At 31.3% G+C, this 22,440-nt stretch overlaps 1 protein-coding gene across 2 annotated transcripts in view; it reads left to right on the top strand.

Annotated features, from left to right (window-relative positions):
• The window catches only part of LOC115888797 (chaoptin-like), a 113,208-nt gene that overhangs the window by 49,906 nt on the left and 40,862 nt on the right, over positions 1–22,440 (top strand). Inside the window, exons 1-3 of one of the 2 annotated variants that reach the window (XM_030908639.1) lie at positions 2,499–2,523; positions 6,692–6,868; positions 20,275–20,419. In XM_030908639.1, coding sequence (XP_030764499.1) covers positions 6,706–6,868; positions 20,275–20,419 — 308 coding nt within the window. In that variant the 5' untranslated portion in view covers positions 2,499–2,523; positions 6,692–6,705. Of the gene's footprint in view, positions 1–2,498; positions 2,524–6,691; positions 6,869–20,274; positions 20,420–22,440 lie in introns of those variants that run through there. The other variant, XM_030908638.1, reaches the window with a different exon arrangement.

Genomic DNA, 22,440 nt, shown 5'->3' with positions numbered 1-22,440 from the left:
GTACTGCTCACGGTTTTATAGAAAATTCACTGCTCTACAAAAATGGTTTCTTATGATCAGTCGATTAAATTAACCGTTTAAAAGATATTCATCGTCAAACTTCAATGCGCAATAATTTTAACAGTTTTTGATTAATAATTCGAACAATTCCGATTTATTTTATGAATTTCGGCAAAATTTTTACAAATTTAAGTTTCTGTCCTGAAAGTAACTACTATGCAAGATCTCTGTTCGAAAATCTATTTGAAATTCATTTATACTAATATATAAAATCCTTAAGTGACTGACATACTGATTAATCACGATCCTGCTCAAACCACTCAACGTAAGAAGCTCAATTTTGGCATACAGGTTGATTCTAGGGTGTAGAGGTTCGATAAGAAGGGATTTTTCGAAATTCCAGTTCCAAGAGGGTGAAACAACCCTTCAAATATTACAATATTTTTTATTTAAAAAACGGTCAAGTTTCCGAAAAAAACTCTTAAACACGTATATTTTATTTTGTTTTTTCCATATTTTAAGATTTTTTAAAAATGTATACAGGGTGTTTGGAAAAACCTGGTCATTGATTAATCACGATCCTGCTTAAAGCGCTTGACGTAAAAAGCTGATTTTTGGAAAACAGATTGACTTTAGGGTGTAGAGGTTCGATAAGAAGAGATTTTTCGAAACTCGAATTCTAAGGGGGTGAAACTATCCCTCAAATATTAAAATATTTTTTATTTAAAAACGGTGAGTTTTTCGGAAAGACTCTTAAACACGTATATTTTATTTTGTTGTTTTACATATTTTAAGATTTTTTATAAATTTATACAGGGTGTTTCATAAAATATGACCATTGAGTAATCACGATTCTGCTTAAACTGCTTGACGTTTAAAGCTGATTTTCGGCAAACGGATTGACTGTGGGGTGTAGAGGTTCGATGAGGAGGGGTTTCTCAAATTCCAAGAGGGTGAAAACGCCCCTCAAATATTACAATATTTGTTATTTAAAAAACGGTTAGTTTTTCGGGAAAACGCTTGGACAAGCATAATTTATTTTATTTTTTACAAATTTTGAAATTTTTTAAAAAATCATACAGGGTGTTCCAAAAAGTTGGGTAATTTCTTAACCACGATTCGGATTTTTCGAAAGTCAAACTACCCTTCAAATATTACCAAGTTATATAATAATATCGCCATATTGTTTTTTCTCATGCTGACATAAATGTGAGAAAATTTTATCTAGTTTGTATGTTAATGGAAATTCTTGCTTTGCTTTATCATCACCATTACAAATGATTAATTCGACGCGAACGAAGTCGCTGATACACGCTAGTTATTCTTATAATATTGTTACGGATTCCGTGGGTCCACTAATTTAAACTCACTATAAAATACTTAAAGAACTTATTAAATAACAATAACAATATAAGTAACAGGATGTACCAGGATGTATCAGGACAGAAACTTAACTTTGTACAAATTTCACCGAAACTCATAAAATAAACTGGAATTGTTCGAATTATTAATCAAAAACTGTTAAAATTATTATTAATTGAATACCTTTTAAACATATAATTTAATCGACTTATTATAACAATAATGTAATATTAATCACTCAGTTAAATTATTAATTGTAATTCAATTTTTCACTGATATTTTAAAGTATGTCTATACAGCAACAGATGCAATATGTTGATATTGATCACGGAATGTTCCAAATGGAAATACATTTTGCAAATGGATGGGGATTATTTCTTTTTTCCATTCAAATAAGCTATCGATCGATTATTACGAACAAAGAACGGGCCGGGTTAAGTACGAGATAGGTATATAATTTACGAAATTCTCTTGTCTTACTTTATTATATATTTATGAATCTGTTCACGTAATTCTTAATTAAATAAAAATCAATAGAAGCAAAGTCTTCAAAATTGTTATAAATAATCTACGATATTATATTAACTCAATATTGGACTATTCTTTTAGTTTAAAGCATCATTCAAAACTTCGCAATTAGTGGTTTCAATTACACTTTATATTTTTTAGTTTACGATCATTCGCAATGTTTAAAAAACACAATTAAAATTAATAGAATATGCTAGCAACAGCTCGCGTTAGTAAATTGTTGTATCCATAGAGAAAGCCTAATATTTAGCTTATAAAACAATCAAGTATTTTATTTTTATAACGACAATTTCTCTTGAGGGAAGATAATCAAAGGTCAAAATGACATTTCTGGCAAATTTTGGAGTATAATTAGTGGAAAAGTTAAAAGTTTGATAACTTTTTCTACTAATTGAAAATGTCCACCACTAATTTTGATGTTCTGAATGCTTACATTGAAATTACATGATAATTATTAGATTACATTGATTACAGAAGCTGCTACACGCACACTGGTGCCATCACGGCCGCGATCACGATCTCCACGCGGCCGCGGCCAAAAATTGCTGAAGAATATAGTCTGTCCATAAAATAATAAATACAAGAAGAAGTGTCAAGTCAATGTTAAATTATGGAAACAGCTTGGCTGCCTGGGTAACTAATTTTCAGATATTGCGGCTGGGACATTTGACATGACATAGACATGACAATTTCAATTTTATGAAATTTATTTCCGTTTCCGGTTTTTAATGGCGGGCTGTTCAGGAGGTTTAAATGAGGTTTAATATACTTTTTACTCTTTCTAGTAGTAAATAATACAACAAAATTACTCAAAAATATTTATTTGGAATTTAGAACAATGTAAATATGCAAATCAACACAATTAAAGAGCTATAAACCAATAAACTACTGTATCAATATCAAATATTTAAATAATATCAGAGATGCTGTGTTAAAGTGAATTAGTAAAGTAACAGTGCATTGACTTACAGAAACTTGAAGATAAATAAATGTTTTCACAGCTTCACGGGCATAAAACTAAATAACTGGAAGCAGGAACAAGGCAACCGGAACCCACATAAAACCTGGAATCAAAAAAAAAAATATGTAAAAAACATAAATATAGGTACATAAGACTTTTGTGAATTAAATCAAACAGGACTTGAATGAAAATAAAATGAATAAAAAATATAATACATATACATCTAATACCTCATTTGTATTTTAAAAATAATCTACATACATAGATTTATAGCATTATTGCTATGAAAATACATAATAGGTACCTATGTGATATGTAATTACGCATTTCTGTTCATCTTGTAGAAAATTAATGTAGACTAATAATAGTTCAATAATCATAATTTACCTTGTATAAATTAGAGATACGGAAAAATCCTTGGCAAAGAATATCCCAAGATCCTTGGGTTTAAAGCTAAAAAAATATAAAAACAGTTAATATATTACCTATTTTTACATATAATATGGCCCATACCTACTACACGCAGAAACGTCGATTTCATCATTTTCTTCATGTAATTAATATCATATATATACTTTATTAAAGTGTTAACAAGGAACTTTATATCAAAAAACATCTTTGTACTTATAAATTTCAGCCGAAATATCAGAAACAAACTTCCAATCAAATCTAAACAGCAAAAATTAAAATGGCGCCCGACCTTGCCAGAGGCCTCGGGAGCTGACGCTGACACACAGACAAAAGACAAAAGAACAGGACGCCGACGTGCATAAAAATGTTCCGTAGCAGAAATTGACAGAAATCATATAGAAATATTCAGATTTTTGTCTAGGACAGTCTAGAAGGCCATGCTTTCTGCCTGGGTAGAACCGCGCCACAACTGTTTCCAATTTTCCGGTTTACTGTCACCCCCCTGAGTCTGTCCAACGAGAAGACCCTTGACAGTGATAGATGTGTCTGTCATTTTAATTTCAAAGTAGTTTATTTTATTTTACAAAGAAATAAGTTGGTACAACTGGAACGCATAGCAGGAAATATTTAAAATTTGATTGACAAGATGACAAGTAATTACTTCAAAATATTGTTAAAAAAACTGTATAAAACTGAAAAAATGTAATCGAGTTATTTTATTTAATAAAAACGGTATGTGTTAATACAAAACAAACAAGAACAAGACACTACATACCAAAAAAATATAAAAAAGAACTATTATTTACTTTCAAGCTTTATGAAACTACCCGCATTTATGATTATATTTATCACTATAACTTATGTACAAATACAAATTTGTAATATTCCACAGGAATAAATAAAACAACATAGGTAAATAAAACAAACTATTTTATTAATAATAACACCTACCAAATTTTATACCTTAAAGGTTGATTAATTAACTTTAATCTTAATTTTTTTAAACCAGTACCTTTTGACATTATTTTTCTGCAGTACTAAAATCCATTATTTACCTATCGTGTGATGTTGATATTTTACAGCTACTCCAGTTTTTAGTATCTGTTTAGTTTGATCCTTCTACCATATACGAGATGGCACTTATCTACGACGAAATGGTATACAAACTTTATCGATGGCAACTTCATTGGTGTATAAGACTTTCTGCCTGGGCAGCGAGTATTAACCATACACTGTGCTCTGGGTCTACAGTTAATTTTCACTCGATTTTTCCTCCACTTGACTTCAAAAGACACAAAACACACGTAATAATACGAATCAAAATGCATCATCTTCCAAAACGCAGGGTATTTAACAAAAGTTGACACAAAATTATAACCTATAATTTGGCAAGACTTTGACAAGCGTCAAAAAATGACAAAAATCTAAAGGCGAGTTCATACGCATCGGCGTCTGTTTGTCGTTCATCGTTCCGTCAAACCAATAAAATTGAAATACGATCTGTCATTTTTTAAATAAACCAATAAAACTGGTTAAAAACAACAAGACACGACGTATGACGGATTTATATTTAAACCCATCCATAGATAACTTAAAAATTATTAGAAACTTTTTTTAGTAAAATAAATAGATTGGTATTGGACGTCATCTGCTTTTCTTCAGTCATCGTCTGTCGAAATCTTACCTGAGAAAAAAAACAGAGTATACATATGAGCCGTTTCACATTGGCGCGATCGAGTTTTGGAGACGAAGGGGCCTGGCGGCGTTCTATTCTGCGGTGGCGTACAGATTCAACTTGTCTAGTTTGATCGTGTGATCGCCACCCAACTGATAGGAATTTTCCATTATTTTGTGTGTTTTTTCTTGTTGCAATTTAAAAATGAAGTTAACAGAGCAGCTAATTAAGGCTGTAAAAATACACAAAATTCTATATGATTTATCCGATCGAAAAATTAATAGAATTAAAAATACAAAGTTTGAGACAAAATTGGAGTTGCAATTGGATTGGATAGTACATATGTATACATTTGTATTGTTTAAGTTTAAATATTGTAGGTAAATATTTAACAATGTTTTTTTTCGGTATACATAATTCACATTGTACCTATGTATACCTACAGGATAGCTCACTACATATAGGTACAGCGGTGAACGTGAACGCGTTGGTGTGTGCTAGAATGATCGTTCATGTTATCGCTGCCCTGATCGTGATCGTGATCGCGGCCGTGATCGCACCAGTATTATTATGTATACCGAAAAAACATTCCTAAACATTTACCTACAATATTTAAACTTAAACAATAAAAATGTATACATAATATGTACAATCCAATCCAATTGCAACTCCAGTTTTGTCTCAAACTTTTTATTTTTAATTCTATTATTTTTGTAACTTGGATTGGATAAATCATATAGAATTTTGTGCATTTTTACAGCCTTAATTAGCTGCTCTGTTAACTCCATTTCTAAATTTCAACAAGAAAAACACACAAAATAACGGAAAATTCCTATCAGATGGGTCGCGATCACACGATCAAACTCGACAAATTAAATCTGATCGCCATTAAGGAAGGAACATATAAGAAATCTTAGATAGACCGCGACGGGGTCATAGAATGGTGGACTTAAATTCCGGTTTATCAGTGCCGTTCTAATTACATTCAAAACGTGTAAAAATAAGATGTAGTGTAGACATGGGGTAGACTCAATAATTTGTTGTTTTATTTTACGTTGTCATTAAAAGTTGGTAGTTATTGAAATTGTTATAAAAATATACAATTCTAATAAAAATAGATATAGTTATAATTATTTATTAACACGAACATTCGATACGCTACTGAAGCAGGTAAGTCAAATTGACGTATCTAAATTCTTTGACATCTAATCTTTGACAAGTAGCAAAGAACAGCAAAAACGCAAAAAAAAATATATAATTAGTTAATTTATGTGAATTTCATAAATGATAGGTTTACTACACGTATGTATATTACCAATATAGTCACTACTAGTGAAAATGTATTACATTATTTTCCTCGATTTTTGACCGAGATCTAACGCACGCTACACAACCAACTATTTTACGGTCTGTTTCGATAAATTGTAATAGTGTCACTGATAATTTAAGTTTTGCCACAATTTCCTTCTGAATTTACTACTTTTAAACAACTACCAGTAGTAGAATAAATAATAAATAACATAAAATAAGCTCAGTAAAGACTGACAAATTCACAAAATTTCAAATCAAATTCAAATGTGTCAAATAAATCGTCAAACAGAACTGTCAAGGATCTCAACCCTAGGGCCCTTTGTCCGTCTACCATGCATGAATACATGGATAGCATTATACTCCTTCCTTACTTTTTAATCAAATGTTTCATTAAGTTATTTTTTAATTATTTATTTATTATTAAGTGTACTTTTTATTTGCAGTGGCTCTACGATTGATGTGCCTGTTCTCGATAGAGGTGGTAGTGCTGTGCGACGTCCTAGAATCGAACAGTTGCATATTTAATCCGATGTGTTCATGCTCAGAAGACCAAAACTATCTCAAAACTCGATCTATGCACAGTATTACCTGTTTGTCAACGCAGTACTACAAATTTCCAAGTAAGTATTAGATCATGTTTGTCTTAAACTGTATAAATTGCTCTATAGTTGACTTACCCTCTACAAAAAGTCCCATTTTCGTGTTTTAATGGGGTTCCTTGTTTATGAGTAGAGATACAAAGACACGGTCATTTTTATGAAACTAAAGATGCTATACACAGATTTGTCATAGCCTTCTTAGTTCCTGAAATGTAGTGGAAATTTGAGAGTTTTTCGCGTAGAATTTAGTGATATAATTAGTTTTTCGCTGGGATCTGCCATGTTGGCAATTTGCCTCAAATTTTTCACTCTGTATATTATTTTTTATATTTTATTTGCCTTGATATGAGCATTTACTTTCTGTGGATATTGCGTCCTTGTTTCGACAAACCTGTGTTGGTTTTCTTTGTTCCAATATCGATAATTTTGAACATTGGGTTCATTATTTAAGGTAAACTTGCATTCGTCAGTGAAACATATGTTTTTTAATGATATGGTATATATATTATTAATATGATATAGTCAAATTATTATTTATGCTATTGCTCCCAGTTACAAAGCAAGTTGCGCCATTGAATTCTACGTGAAAAATTACGAGACTCAGTTACCCTGTTACCGAAAAATTATGAGACCTCAGTTACCATTCTTTAAAAAATGACGTCACCAGTGGCGGATACAGAGGGGGGGCCCATGTTGTTATAGAAGATACCAAGGGGGTCGAGAATTGCAATATTTTCAAATTCGCCCTGTACTTCAGAAGCCAATGTGGCCAATCTGTGTGCAGCATATTTAGTTTCATAAAAATATGGCACAGTGATAAAAATCGCATCTTTGTAACTCTACTCATAAACGAGAAACCCTGTAAAATACACGAAAATGGGACACCCTGTACAACAAAAATATGCCGTTTCCTATAAAAATTCATTACGAACCTTCACATCGATTTAGGGATCATCCCAATAACAGACCCGGCGATAAATCTTCCAAATGTCATGAAAAAAAAAACATGAAAAATTGTCGGGGATTTTCGTTTTTACAAATTCGGTTTAGGTTAAATATATTCTCGAAACGATTGTAGAATAGAATAAAAATCTTATCTAAGAAAAACAAATCAAAATTATTCGTGTTGTATATTTTGTTAAAATAGTTAGTTAATGGTCCTAAAAATCCTAAAAAGTCCTGAAAATCAAAAGGTTATGATAATATCATTTCTATTACATTCTTTGATAGATAGATATTATTAATTCTGATTAACGTAATTTTTTTTGCTATTGTTAAAGTATCACATTTTCCGATAACTATTATCACCCTTTCCGTAGCATTGAACTAAATAAATTCGGTGCTCGATAGATTTTTTAGGTAATACTGGATTAGTTGGGATTCGAAATCAAACAGAAATCGCCCTTTAGTAATTAAATTTAGTAGTTAGAAAAGGGATCTTTTGGTGTTAGTGTTCGATTAAGTAGATTGTCCAAAACTAATTTTAATACCTCAAGGATAAAGGTTTAACGAAAAATAAATTGTGGTGGAGAAAATATGTTTTGAGCTCCGGGGTGCTTTTTTGACAGAGGCGTCTATACGGAAGGTGTAGTGGGGGAAATTACCTTAAATAAAATTGTCCAAAAGGAATTAATAATTCCAATCAAAATATACAAAATTCAGGCCAATCCAAGTTATTGTTTCCGCAGTGACATTACCTTTCAGTGCTAATTTACTTAACTTAAACCTCGTAATTTACGCCAGTAACTCTCCCAGACTCAATCTTTAGATGCGCCGCTAACCGAGAACAGTAATAATTGACCTAGGGGATGTTTTAACCTTCATCAAAAATAGCTGGAAAACAAGGGTCCAAAAATTTATTTTTCTCACAAAGCCAAGGTATCTAAGCCGTCAATGGAGTATATATTCTGAACCTACATAAAATTTCCTACAAATTCTAAATTTTATGACTATGTTTTCTATGTTTCTAAGGCCTTTGGAAATGTGTACCGGGTGGCCAACTAAGAATGAACGCCGGCTGCATCTCAGAAACTTCTTCTTAAAGTGCCTTCTCCATTCAGTGAAGATCGGCAACAACCATGGCAAATTCCTCTCTATTTTTCGCTCTTCTCAGCAAAGTATGTGAGTCCAGGCCTGTCCAATCTCTGATGTTCTTCAGCCAGGAGCATTGCCGTCGTCCGGGTCCGCGCTTTCCCTCAATTTTACCCTCTATGATGAGCTGAAGGAATTCATACTTGCTATGTCTCCTGATATGGCCCAAATAGGCTGCTTTCCTCTTTTTTATTATGTCGAGGAGTTCTCGGTCCTTGTTCATTTGGTTTAGAACTCGTTCATTCGAGACACGGTCAGTCCATGGTATTCTCAGCATTCTGCGATATACCCACATCTCAAATGCTTCCAACTTATTCATTGCGCTTACTTTGAGTGTCCACGACTCAACCCCGTAGAGAAGTGTGGAAAGTACGTAGCACTTGACGAAGTTGTCTTTTATATGGATGCTGAGACGTTTATCGCACAGTAGGTTCCGCAATTTTAGGAAGTTTGATCTAGCTATCTCAATTCGAGCTCTGATCTCAATGTCTGGGTTTAGGTCTTCACTAATCCAACTGCCCAAATATCTAAACTTTGAGACTCTTGCTATTGGTGTCCCACCTACGACTACCTCCGTTGCCTGTCTTGCATCTCTATTTATCACCATGACTTTTGTTTTGTTTGTATTTATCCTGAGACCCATTGAGTCGCCCACCGAGGACAGTCTATCAAGAAGTCTTTGCAGGCCCTCAGTGGTGTTTGCAATAACGACGGTATCATCAGCATATCTCATGTTGTTAATCAGCCTGCCATTCACTTTTATGCCGTCTTCTGATCCCTCAAGCGCATTTCGAAATATTAGTTCGGAGTACATATTGAAGAGCATAGGGCTCAATACGCATCCATGCCTAACTCCACGCTTGATAGGTATTGCTGTTGTTTCAGTGTCCTGTAGTTTTACTGTCGCTACTTGTTGTTCGTATAGCTTTTGGATACTTTTCAGGTCTTGGGTATCCAGGCCTCTTCTTTCAAGGATGCTCAGCAATTCCCTGTGGTTGACGCAGTCGAATGCCTTCGTGTAGTCTAGAAACTATTACTCTATCTCAGAAACTACTTATCGTATAACATTGGGAAAAAAATTCTAATAATTAAATCGACCAAGAAAAATCGCTGGAAATTATTTTCAAATTCAAAAAATGTCCGCTAGGGGGCGTTTCTCTGGTAGCCAATTAGAAAACAAGTTTTTTTTCTCAAAAATATGGCAGGTTGTAACAGGTATTTTAAATATTACTATTGTAATCATCGAGAAATTTGTATTTTTATTTGACAAAGAGTATTTTGCTATATCTCACAAAATAAAGTGGTGGGGGAAGGTTAAATTTGCTTTTATTAAAATAAGGATAACTCTGGTTTAGGTTATCCGATTTAAACAAACTAGGGCTCGTTTAAAAGAGCTTTTCTTCCTCAATGATCTCCAGTATAAATTTCTTTTCCTTAATTTTTTTTTGTGGTAGCCAGAGGGCGCTGTTTGACATCATAACAGATATTGCGCTTTTGCGTAAAAAAAATTAAATAGTAGGTTATGTTTCTTTTTACACAGTTAAATAGAGCACAAAATTTCCAAAATATAAGCGCAAACTGCAACTTTCTATCTTCTCTCTAACCGAAGATATTAAGAGAACAAATCATGTTAGGCTGCCGCTTATGGTCTAAAAATTATATTAGTAGGCTAGGAAAAAAAGAGGTAATTTTGTTACGTCGAAATATCAAAACGTTTAAGTTCAATTTTCATGCATCCGAATTTCGGGCGTTTTCTTTAAAAATTGACGTCACCAGTGGCGGATACAGAGGGGGGGCCCATGGGGCCCGGGAAGGTTAGGTTAGGTTAGGTTTAGGTTTGAGGAAGAAAAGCTCTTTTAAACGAGCCATAGTTTGTTTAAATTGGGTAACCTAAATCAGAGTTATCCGTACTTAAATAAAAGCAAGTTTAATTTCCTTAAAAAGCAGTTCCACCACTTCATTTTATGAGATAGAGAAAAATACTTTATATCAAAAAAATTACAAATTTCTCGATGATTACAATAGTAATATTAAAAATACCTGTTCAGTTGCATATTTTTGAGAAAAACCCTGTTTTCTGATTGGCTACCAGAGAAACGCCCCCTAGCGGACATTTTTTGAACTTCAAAATAATTTCCAGCGATTTCTCTTGGTCGATTTACTTATTAGAATTTTTTTTCCAAAGTTATACGATAAGTATAACAACCTATAATATAGGTCGTTATACTTATCGACTTAATTGTCGTTATACTTAATTGTAGTCTTACGAGAACAGTAATTGATGTAGGGGACGTTTTAACCTTCATTAAAAATGGGGTAAAAAAAGGCAAGGTACACAAGCCCTCCAAACAATACATTTTTTTGTCTTTGCCTAACACTGTTTGACAGAACTGAGATGTTACTGACATGTGTGAGACTATACCCTTATTCAGAAAATTTGATAATTATCAGAGGAATAAAATTATAACTACCAAAATACATATAGTTACTGGTAACTTTGATCTCCTTTGATGTAAGTTCGACGTTTCCAACTATACGAGTATATTCAGCATATTTCATCACTTGAAGAATTACTTAACACCAACGGTCTAGAAAACGGAACAGTATCTGAATATATCGAGCACACATCGCTGTGCATAAATCAAAATTGTTTTCAGTTAAATAACTCTGAATAGCGGTTGTACGTCTTGGAATTGAGGGAAAGGACTACAATAGGCAATCATTGCCATCTCCCTTTTTTGGCTAATATATTCATGAGGGAGGGGTGATAACAAAAAAAAAACAGTCTATGACTGGATAATATTTGTCATCTTTGCTACAAAATGTATTATAAAAGTTGTTTGAAAAATAGAGCATCAGCTTTGTTTAATAAATTTTGTTTTTCATGTTTTTCATGTAGATTGGTATAGAACAATTAATTGAACATTTCAGTATACTAAACACAAAGTGTGACTAGATTATTTTACGCGAAAAATATACAAAATACTAGACTTTCTAAAGTTTAGAAAGCTTAGATACATTCTAATTTTTCTAAACTTATACAGGGTGAGTTTCCTACGATTGATGTTCTCTATGGGTATCTCGGAAACTAACGGAGATAGAGAGTCGGTTAAATGGGGAAAGAATTGCAGTTTTGTGGGGTCATAAATATGCGCCTTTCAGATTTTTGAAAAAGTTCATGGCTTACTAGATATTTCGAAAAAACAAATTTTGGCTATTTTAAAAATTGTCCCTAGTTCATGTTTAATCTATTTTAGACAAAAAGTTTTCAGATAAAAGTTGTAGATAATCACATCTCTAATAAGTTTTTGTTCTCCATTTTTTTCTAAAGCCTGTCATTTTTGACATATGACACAAACATATGTTTTTTTAAATGGAAACTATAGTTGAGCATGACTTCATAAAAAGCGCCATTTTTTAAGCTTTTCAGCGATATAAGCTATAATATGTTTTTGTCGCAAAATTACTGAGTTATAGCCAATTCTTATCTTTCTTGACTAATTTGACTTAGTTAGCCATGGAAACAAGTTCAATCGTCGTTGCTCTCAGTCAGTTGCTCACAATGTGAAATTGTCCCATCCCAACATTGTAAATTAAAATAAACAAAAATTGTAAATATTAATAATTTTTCAAATAAAGAAAAGCGTGTAGGATTGTTGGTTCAACTTTTCTTGGTCATACAGTTTCAAGGATACGTTGACCGGTTAACGTTACTTACGTTTTTTACAGAACGCTTTTCAAGACAGCTAAATTTAGATAGATATTCGCGCATCAATAGAGTGGTTTCAACATGACTTTAATTATGACAAACCACGTCCCCAAACAATGAAAGAAATGTTAAAAATTATTTATATCATAATTATGTAGACTCAGAGATAGAAAGAAGTGGACCAATTGCATGGGCCTCCTCGATCACCTGACCTATCCATTTTAGATTTTTTATGCGGTATGGTTAACAACAAGGTTTATAAAAGAACTTATGAATTAAGAGAGGCACTTGAAGAAGCGGTACAGGAGAAGTTTAATTAAGTCGACCGGTCGTTATGTGAGAATAGCTAAAAATTCAGTTTTAAGAAGATGCATTTCTAAACTCAAAACAATGGCAGATTTTTTGAACATTTTCTAAAATAACTTAAAGTGTATGTAGTGATATTTTTATTGTTTTAGATGTGTAATGTAAATTGTAAAGAGCCGTTTAATAATATGTGTTGTCTTTTTATAAGTTATAAATCATAACAAAATAAGAACACCATGCCAACTAAGTGAAATTGGTCAAGAAAGATAAGGATTGGCTATAATAACTCTAAAATTATAGCTTATATCGCTAAAAATGGCGCTTTTTATGAGGTCATGGCCAACTATGGTTTTCATTTAAAAAAACATGTGTTTGTGTCATATGTCAAAAATGACAGGCTTTAGAAAAAATCGGAGAACTCAAACTCATTAGGAATGTGATTATCTACAACTTTTATCTGAAAACTTTTTGTCTAAAATAGATTATAATGGAATTAGGGACAATTTTTAAAATAGCCAAAATTTGTTTTTTTTTTCGAAATATCTATCTGTGCCGGTTAAGCTTAATCACGTGATTAAAAGTTTATTTGGTATGATCTATATACTGTGTGTTTACTAATTGAAACAAAAACACGTTTAGTTATTTACCAACCTTTATTTCCAATGGGATTTACAACTGAGTTAACGAAAAACCTTCCATTCAGTCCGGAGGGAATTAAAAAATATTAAATAGACTTTTTCATTTTACGACGGGCGGGCAGGTACGGAGAAAATTGCAGCTGTTTTTTCTTCTACTTTGTAATTAAAAATTCGATAATAAAAACCGGGCAAAATGAAACACTGTATTTGCTGACAATTGATTTATGGCTCGGGTTTAACTAATTTATAGGCGAGAACGAAGCGTTTATTTATTCGTTTTGGGCATGACTGATTTTTACCTGCCGGAGTAACTCTAATATACCGGTTGTCCATATTTTTTTATACAGGGTGATCCGAACTGTATTCCGGAAACTTCGTCAGCATATTCTGCAGATAAAAATGAGTAAAGAAGTTCGTATAAATGTCTGTCTTAAAATACCTAGTTTCGGAGATACAGGGTGTGGAAGTTTCATTTTTATTTCGATTTTTTCCAAATAATTTGTGAAGTAACGTAAATATTTGGATGAAAATTGATGTCTGGGAGTTTTTTGACATGAGAATGATTTTGATGTCAATTGGACTTATATTTGTAGGGAGCACCTCCTACATATGTTTTAATTGTTTTGAGGAGTAATAACTTCTCGTCCGTACCTGTATAAAACTACCGAGTAAAAAAATATATATTTCCGTATTTTTATCATAAAAAATCTCTCTTTGTAAAAATCGCTACGAGTAATGGTTCTTGAGATATTTGTCCCTCATTTTATCATCATATTTATTTCAAACCAATAATCAACGAGAATATTCGTATAATTTAATAAAATCACTGTAAATCACTATAAATAATGAATTGTTTATAACTGAACTGTAATTTCTGTATTATTAATCCGGTAAATGATGTAGATAAACAATTATGATTGAACAAAATTTTATTTTATGATGAAAGTTTTTTTAACAACATTCTGAGAATTCAAATAATGAATTGAATAATAACAAGTGACATCTGTCTAAAAAAGACAGCGATTTGAGTGACAATTTGGTTATGTAAAATTTAGAGTTTTTTAGAATTTTGATTATGCAAAAGAAATTGCGGTTGTCTAACGATTAACGCTGATTTAAAAATAAATCCCCAACATGAATAATGAACAAAACATTTAAACAAAAACAGACCACAGACCACACGAAACAAATTGTTGGTTAGTAACAGTTAGTAGTAGTCAGAGATATAGATGTAGTAGTATTTTGGTTTAATGGCCACAGCTATCCGGCCGGGTAATAGAATTATTGTTTTTTAATAAAAATAAAAAAAAAACATTATAAAATTATAAAGCAAGAATAGTATACGGTTTTATATTAACTCTAATTTTTGTGAAGTTTATGAAAAGCATTCATAAAAAATATATATCTTTCAAATCCTTCAATTTAATAGCTGTTAGTAAGAAATTTAACTTCAAATATGCGCACATAGTGCACAAACATTTTTTTTTTAAATTGGATGATTACTATTTTAACCTGTTACATTTTTTGTATATTTTATAAACTGCCCGTCAAATTAAATACCACAGCGATTTTTTTACTCATTTTCAACGAGTTGTAACTTTGAAAAAAATGGACCAATTTTGTTGATTTTTTCAGCATATTAAAGATCGTTTTTCGTAGATTGAACTGATTTTTCTAAATTTTGTATGAGATTTAGTTTTCTATGATATACAGGGTGTGAAAAAATTTTCTAAAATTTGACGGGCAGTTTATTTGTAAAAACGTCTTTAATTTGTGTTCAAAATTAAAGACTTCAATTAATAACAAAGAAAAACAATTTGTGTTGGTAAAATATTAATTGCAGTTACTTATTACAACCCCTTGTATTGATGCCATGCTCTGCAGGCTGCAAATTCATTGCAATACAACTATACTTACATTAATAAAAAAAGATATATCATAAACCTAAAAAAATAAATTTGGTGAAGATATGTCTATCGGGCAATACGAAAAATAAGTAATCAAACTATAGATTGGGAGTCAGGAATGTATCCATGCCCTCGAGATCTCTGACCAGAGAATAGTAATAGTTTAGATAGTTTACCAAACTTCTAAATATTGCCTCACCTCGAGGTTTGCTAATTAAGGCACGATCGTTAGCCTGAGATTCGATCCCTCTATAAACCATAACGTCTAGCTCATATTGATTTAATGGTTCCCATTCTTCTTGTTCAAATACTTAAATTGACACAATTTAAGTTAGCTATTAGTTAATACTCTGTGAGTATAATTATAGTTAATTCGTGTAAACAGTGTAGCTATGTCCTGTCAAGATTATGTCTTGACAGGAAATGTTAACTTTACTATAATAAAGCTCTTATTAATATAATGTTTGATAAAGAGTAGTATGTCTGACAAGTTGTTTCTTCTTTATACAGGGCGATCCGAATTGTATTCTGGTAACTTCGGCAATATCTTCTGCAGGTAAAAATAAGTAAAAAGTTTCGTATAAATATATGTCATATAATGCTTAGTTTCGGAGATACAGGGTGTAGAAGTATTTAATATTTTTTCCAAATAATTTTTGAAGTAACGTCAATATTTGGATGAAAATTAGTGCCCGGGGATTTTTGACATGAAAAATTTGATTGTGATGTCAATATAATGCCTATATGTACAGGGCGCCACCTACATACATGAGTTTTAACTGTTTTGAAGAGTAATAACTTTTCGTCCGTACCTGTATAAAAATACTGAGAGAAAAAAATATACATTTCCGTAATTTTTTACGTAAAAAACGTCTGGTAAAAATAGCTACGAACAACCGTTTTCAAGATATTTAGAATGGAAGCAAAAAATAACTGTTGAGTAGATATTTGACCGAAATGATAAATTTGGGATATTTTATTTATTTAAATTAATCATAAATTTTTCTTCGAAAAAACGAAGATAAAACAGTTTCTGTTGCACTTTTGACATAAAATCATTTCAAATTTATAATTTTAGTCTAATAACTATATGTATGTATAGTCAGGTGCCCGGTGGTGTAGAGGTACAGAGGTACAAATGGTAAAAAAATAGGGGTTGCCATTTAAAATTTTAGGGGTAGGTGCCCTGGGGGTCAAAGGGTTGAAAGTAACACGACAACAAATGCCTCAAAAATTGTCCCCCTTGATATTTAAATTGACGTATTTCGCCAAATTTTCATACTACCATCGGTAGAGGTAATATTAAATACTGTTCGTTTTCAAATTGTCACCCTGTATATAATTAGAAATCTGTACTTTAATCTGTCTTTTGCGCCATCTAGCGATCCGGAAGACACTAAATTTGAAGTTTTATAAAATTACTTTTGATTATTTAAGGCCTGATTAGGCGGTTCTAAGTTAGCTACGGCAGCTATTATTTATAAATTTCTAGATTTTTTCGATGTATGTAGTTGTATTGTAGGTAGGCGTTCTTTTAGTTCACTTATATAATTGCGTAATTTTCAGTCTCTTTTACGTTGTCTATATAATTATAGGTCTATTCACTTCTCTATAATTAACCCGACATTATCTATTTTAGGATGTTAAAATCTCAGAATATAAATAGGAGGTCATCCTTCACGTTGATATTTTTGTATCTTTATATTCTTGGACCGAATGGTTTTGATAATCAATACTTTTATTTATACTTATTATTACATTCATTATTAATTGGTTCTTATATAGAATATACCGGGTGCGTCTCAAAAGTGGCTCACCCTTATAACTTTTTTATTTTTTTCAGAAAAAAAAACCAGATTTGGTTTATTAGTATATGATATAAATTAGGATTGATTGACGTATTCAGTTAATTATGTGATTGTGTCATTAAAAAAAGTTATATGGGTGAACCACTTTTGAGATGCACCCGGTATATAATTATATAGGGTTATACTAACAATATTTACTTTCATAGATACTTTTTTAGATTGAATTTGTGTCAAGTGGTGTGGGTAACATTTCCATATATATTTTTTTTTCAGATTTACGAATTTTAAAAGTATGAAACTATTTGGAAAAACCGATATTTCTCTTTGATATAAAATTTGAGTACGATAACTTTATAACGGATCCAATCGTGTTAATTGATGCTTTGAAAACGATTGAATTGCAATAGTTGATTTTTAAATTTATAAAGGTAAAAAATATTGAAAATATCTGTGATCTATTTTGATACTAAACCTTTTTAAATGTTATTTGGTTCTACTGTCATATAACTGCTCTGTCATTTGAAAATTTATCAGCTTTTAAAAAATGAAATAAACAATCCAGATTCGTATTTAAAAAGATAAAGTTTCTGATGGTATCTCAAAACCCAAAATGTTAGATTTGAAACACATACCAAACTTTGGTGTTTATCGAGAGAGAGAGAGAGAGAGAGAGAGAGATCATCATGCTTTGGAATTAAATAATACAATAGAAAATTTCATTAATGACTTATATTAAATTAACAATTTAAACAATTAATGCAATTGGCTGTGACAGTCTTGTCACACTTCTGCTTCGGTTGGTTGGGAGAAAGGCCTCACCCTCTTCGCTGCACTCGCCCGCTGGTGGGTAGCGTGGTTGTCCGGCTAACGTTGGAGAGCTTGTGAGACTCCACCAGTCTCAGTACGTGAGCTACTTATGGGGACGGTCAATTCTCGTATCTTCATAGAAGATAATAAACAGCAGTATTCTACTCAACACAATTAATAAGTACCCAGTTTTGTGGTGGTGTTCAAAAATCGCTAAGTAGACTGTCTCTTCGTTGCCAATAGCTTGTACAATAATAATATTTATTGTACAATATATTTATGGAATTCTACAATATCCAAATGAAGTTAACTACGTAACTAATTATAATTAAAATGAAAGTTAACACTAGCATTAAAATTAAAATTGATAAAATTCTGAAATTAGGCTATGACAGTTTAAATTAAGTTATAATTGAAAAGTTTGTCCAAATTATTTAAAGAATATAGAGAATATAAATATAGTATTATAAAAAAATATAAAAGAAAAATATTTTGCTCTCTCTCTCTCTAGAAAATTCCAGACCACCACAATTGCTTCGGTAAGACTTGAAAAAAATTGCAGTTTTGTTGCAGTAAATTATTTGATTTAATTTGTAGACACGTGTAAAAAGAATAAAAAAATATGTAAGATAAAAAAACTAGAAATATATGAAAATTTAAATTAGAACAAAAGTTAATACTAAAATGCGATATTAAAAGATAAATTAAAAAAAAAACAGATAGAAAGATAAAGGTAAATAGAAAGATAGAGATAAGATACGATAAACGATAAATGCGGCAATTCGAGAGATAAAAACTAAAAGAAAAGATGTCACTCCAGGAACAAAGATAATGCATCCGCCAAATAAGATAAAGATAAGGTAAGGTAAATTTAGCAGATACGGGGTAAAGATACGTTTCCTAGAGTAACCCAAATACAACAAAAAAAAACAAAAATCTATCTGTCGAATGGCCTGCCAGTAGACACCACCACTACAGGGTCCAGATAAAATAAGAGTTGCCTTCTGGCAAGCAAGGATTCGTTAAAGGTGACATAAGTCGTATAATAAAAATATTATAAAAAATCCTTACTTACCAGAGTCCCTCCTGGTTCGTCTCTGAGAGTACTCCTGCAGTGGCTGGTTCAATTCATGACCCCTGAGATTGCTAAATCGAACACCTTTGCGGGTTCCTGTTCATCAGCTTGCGTTTCAGTACATAAGGAAAAAAGATAAAATAATAATTAGTACTAGATAAAAGTTAAAGGATTAGAAAATTGAAAAAAAAACTACTAAAAAAAGAAATTATGATAAAAAAATGAATTGTGAGATAAAAAGGTAAAATATAAAAAGAAATTTAAAGTTACAAGATATTTAAATAATTAAATCAAAATATTAAGTCAAATAACTACATTAGATGGTAAGAAATGTTTTAAAAATAAAACCAATAAATAAATTCCAAGCCCTACCTCGTGCCGGTGTCTGCAACAAAAAACGCTAGATGTTAATTCAAAGAAGATCGAGATGAGAGAGAGATATTTTCGGCAAAACAGTTTCTTTTATAGAATACTCCCATTCATTTAGACATGCGTTAAGTACCAAATGTCAATATAAAAATTCTATAATTAATAGTAAAAATAATACGTACGACAAAATTTCTTACATACCTTCAAAAAAATGTGTGTAACAATTGCATCTTAATTATCAAACCAAACCAAAAACAAAATATTACGCATAAACCTTCGTCTTCAATAAAAATAACAAATTATAAACGATAACCGAGAGGCAACCAGAAAATAAATAAAATATTTCAACAATTTATACTAACAACCATCGCTAGTGATGTGTACCACTATGGAGGTTCCGCAAAAAATCGATAATATATAAAAACGTATCAACGATATAAAGGAAAGAATAGGTATGTAACGAAAATATTTTCGTTAAAACCTTTCCTGATTTGTAACACAGACTATATTTAAATTTGCAATTTTTAAGTATGCACGATATAGTAGCGTAGATAATTTTAATTTTACGGGATCGTAAGTCAATTAAACTTAAAGGGCTAAAACTTATTGAAATCCTGAAGAAACTACAGCCAGACAATAAAACCAAAGTTTATAGAGTATATATTCTGTGATAAGAGGCCCTTGATAAATTAATTAAAATTAAATTGTTTGTTTCAGATGTACCAAAAGGCCACATTAGCCAGCTGGAAGTTGTAGGTTCTGAAATATCGACCCTTGAATCGGACAGTTTGGTTGGCTGCCAACTTCAAGCTTTTGTATTCAGTAATAATTACCTTCAGCATATATCAGAGAAGGCTTTTAGGTAAGACACATTAGACTAATTTCACGAGTAAACATATTTCTTAAAGCGGGTTATACACTTTAATATTTTTTAAGTACAGTATGATCGAAAAAGAGATTATATAATATTATTATTATTCAATACCAATTAAACTTTTAGTTACGTAATCGAGGGCGCGATTTTTAAATTCATTGTTGCCAACCATTCGGCGCCGGCCTGACTAACTGGAATTTAAATTTCCCGCTGGTGATTCAGGTGGTAGCTCTGCTATAAAAAATGTCAAGATGCCACATTTTATTATTTATTTCCTGACATTGTCATTCCTTTTGACACTTTGGTTTTGTATTACGAGTTTTTGGTTTAAATGAATCGTGTTGTGAAAGTTTAAGCTTAAATTTTTTTACTAGCAGACCTTGCAGTCGAACATTGTTCTTTTAAGAACCCCTTAAAAACCCCTCGAAACTTTATTAGAATATATTGAACGGGAAAGCGGTAGTAATGGATCTTTATGTCTTTTAAGTGCTGCTAAGAAGGTGAGTTTTGTTGATGTAAATAGTAACTGTTTATATATTTATAATTAATTTATTTTTCCAAAAGAAGAAAATACTCAAAGTATTTTCAATTTTTTTTTAATTATATTTGCAACAACTTTTAAACTGCAACTTTTGGATTTATAAACCAGGCCTTTTTTGGAAATAATGGACGTTTTTTTTTAATTTATTCTTGTCTCCTAAAATACTTCGATTAAAAGATGTAATGGTTGGCAACGCTGTGCCGGTTAATCTTATTGTTACTGTCAATGTTTTAAAATATAGGATTTACCAAAAGCAAGTGATAGTAAAAACCAACCAACCCCACCAAATAACCACCTAACCAATACATTAACACCCCCCAAATAACCAGACTAACCAATGCATTAACACCCTCCAAATAACCAGGCTAACCAATGCATTAACACCCTCCAAATAACCAGGCTAACCTAGTTAGTTAATGCTTTTGATAAATCTTAGGTTTAGCGCGCTTATCCTAGGTTTTGCGTGAGTAAAGTAACCTTCCAATTTTTCACTTGACTTTTTTCTTATAATATTTAAAGCAGGGTTGGAATGATTTAAATCAAATAAGTGATATTTTTAATTTTAATCATGTGATTTAAATAAAAAAAAATAATTTTATTGAAACTTTATTATAAATCAAAAAATAATTGTAAAAGTTATAAAAATGTGTCCTAGAAAACTGTAAAAAATATTTCTATAACAGATATAACAGATAATAAATCGAAAAATAATTGTAAATGATATAAAACTATATAAAAATATCTATTCATCAATTTAATTGTTGGACCGATTTTTGAATTAATTTCGTGCGAATCCATTAGACCGCTAAACGCAGGGATTTATTTTAAAAGTGACAAAAATTCGCTGTTCGAATACATATTATTCGCCAAGTCTAGTGCAGAACTAGAGAACTTCATTCCCGAGAATCTATAATGGTTGTCAGAAAATATGTTGTTTTATATTTAATTTGAAAGGGTTGTATGTTTCCAAATTCCTATTGACATTTTGATCTGCAGTAAGCACTTTGACATTAGATAGATAATACGTACTAATTTCATTCTCGACTTAAGGCTATTTCCGAACAATAGTGTATTGTTTTATTAGGAGTAAAAATTATACTTTTTTGACGATGTTGTACCTGTGAAGGACCATGAGGCAAAAAAAGTACATTTTTACTCCGAATAGAACATACAATTTTTTTAAACATTGCAAAAAATAATTTTTTAATAATTTTTTTTTTATTTTTTTTTAAAAATCATGATTTTTTCCAACCCTGATTTAAAGGGACTTGTTGAAATGTCGAAAAATGTTGGTAAAGTTTATATTCGTTCAATGTTTAAAAAATAAGGCCGAATTGAGTAGTTAATTATTTAAACCCACTTTTATGAGACAAAACCTTAAATTTGATAAGAGATCGTAAAAAAGGAAATAGGCACTAAAATTTTACAAGTAGGCCATGAAAATCGAGGCGGATCTGGCTGATTCACA

This window comes from Sitophilus oryzae, unplaced genomic scaffold (genome assembly GCF_002938485.1).
Source record: "Sitophilus oryzae breed Bouriz unplaced genomic scaffold, Soryzae_2.0 scaffold_808_pilon_pilon, whole genome shotgun sequence".
NCBI lineage: Eukaryota > Metazoa > Arthropoda > Insecta > Coleoptera > Curculionidae > Sitophilus > Sitophilus oryzae.
Note: the sequence above shows the minus strand (reverse complement) of the source record. Positions and strands in the feature narration are given on the sequence as shown.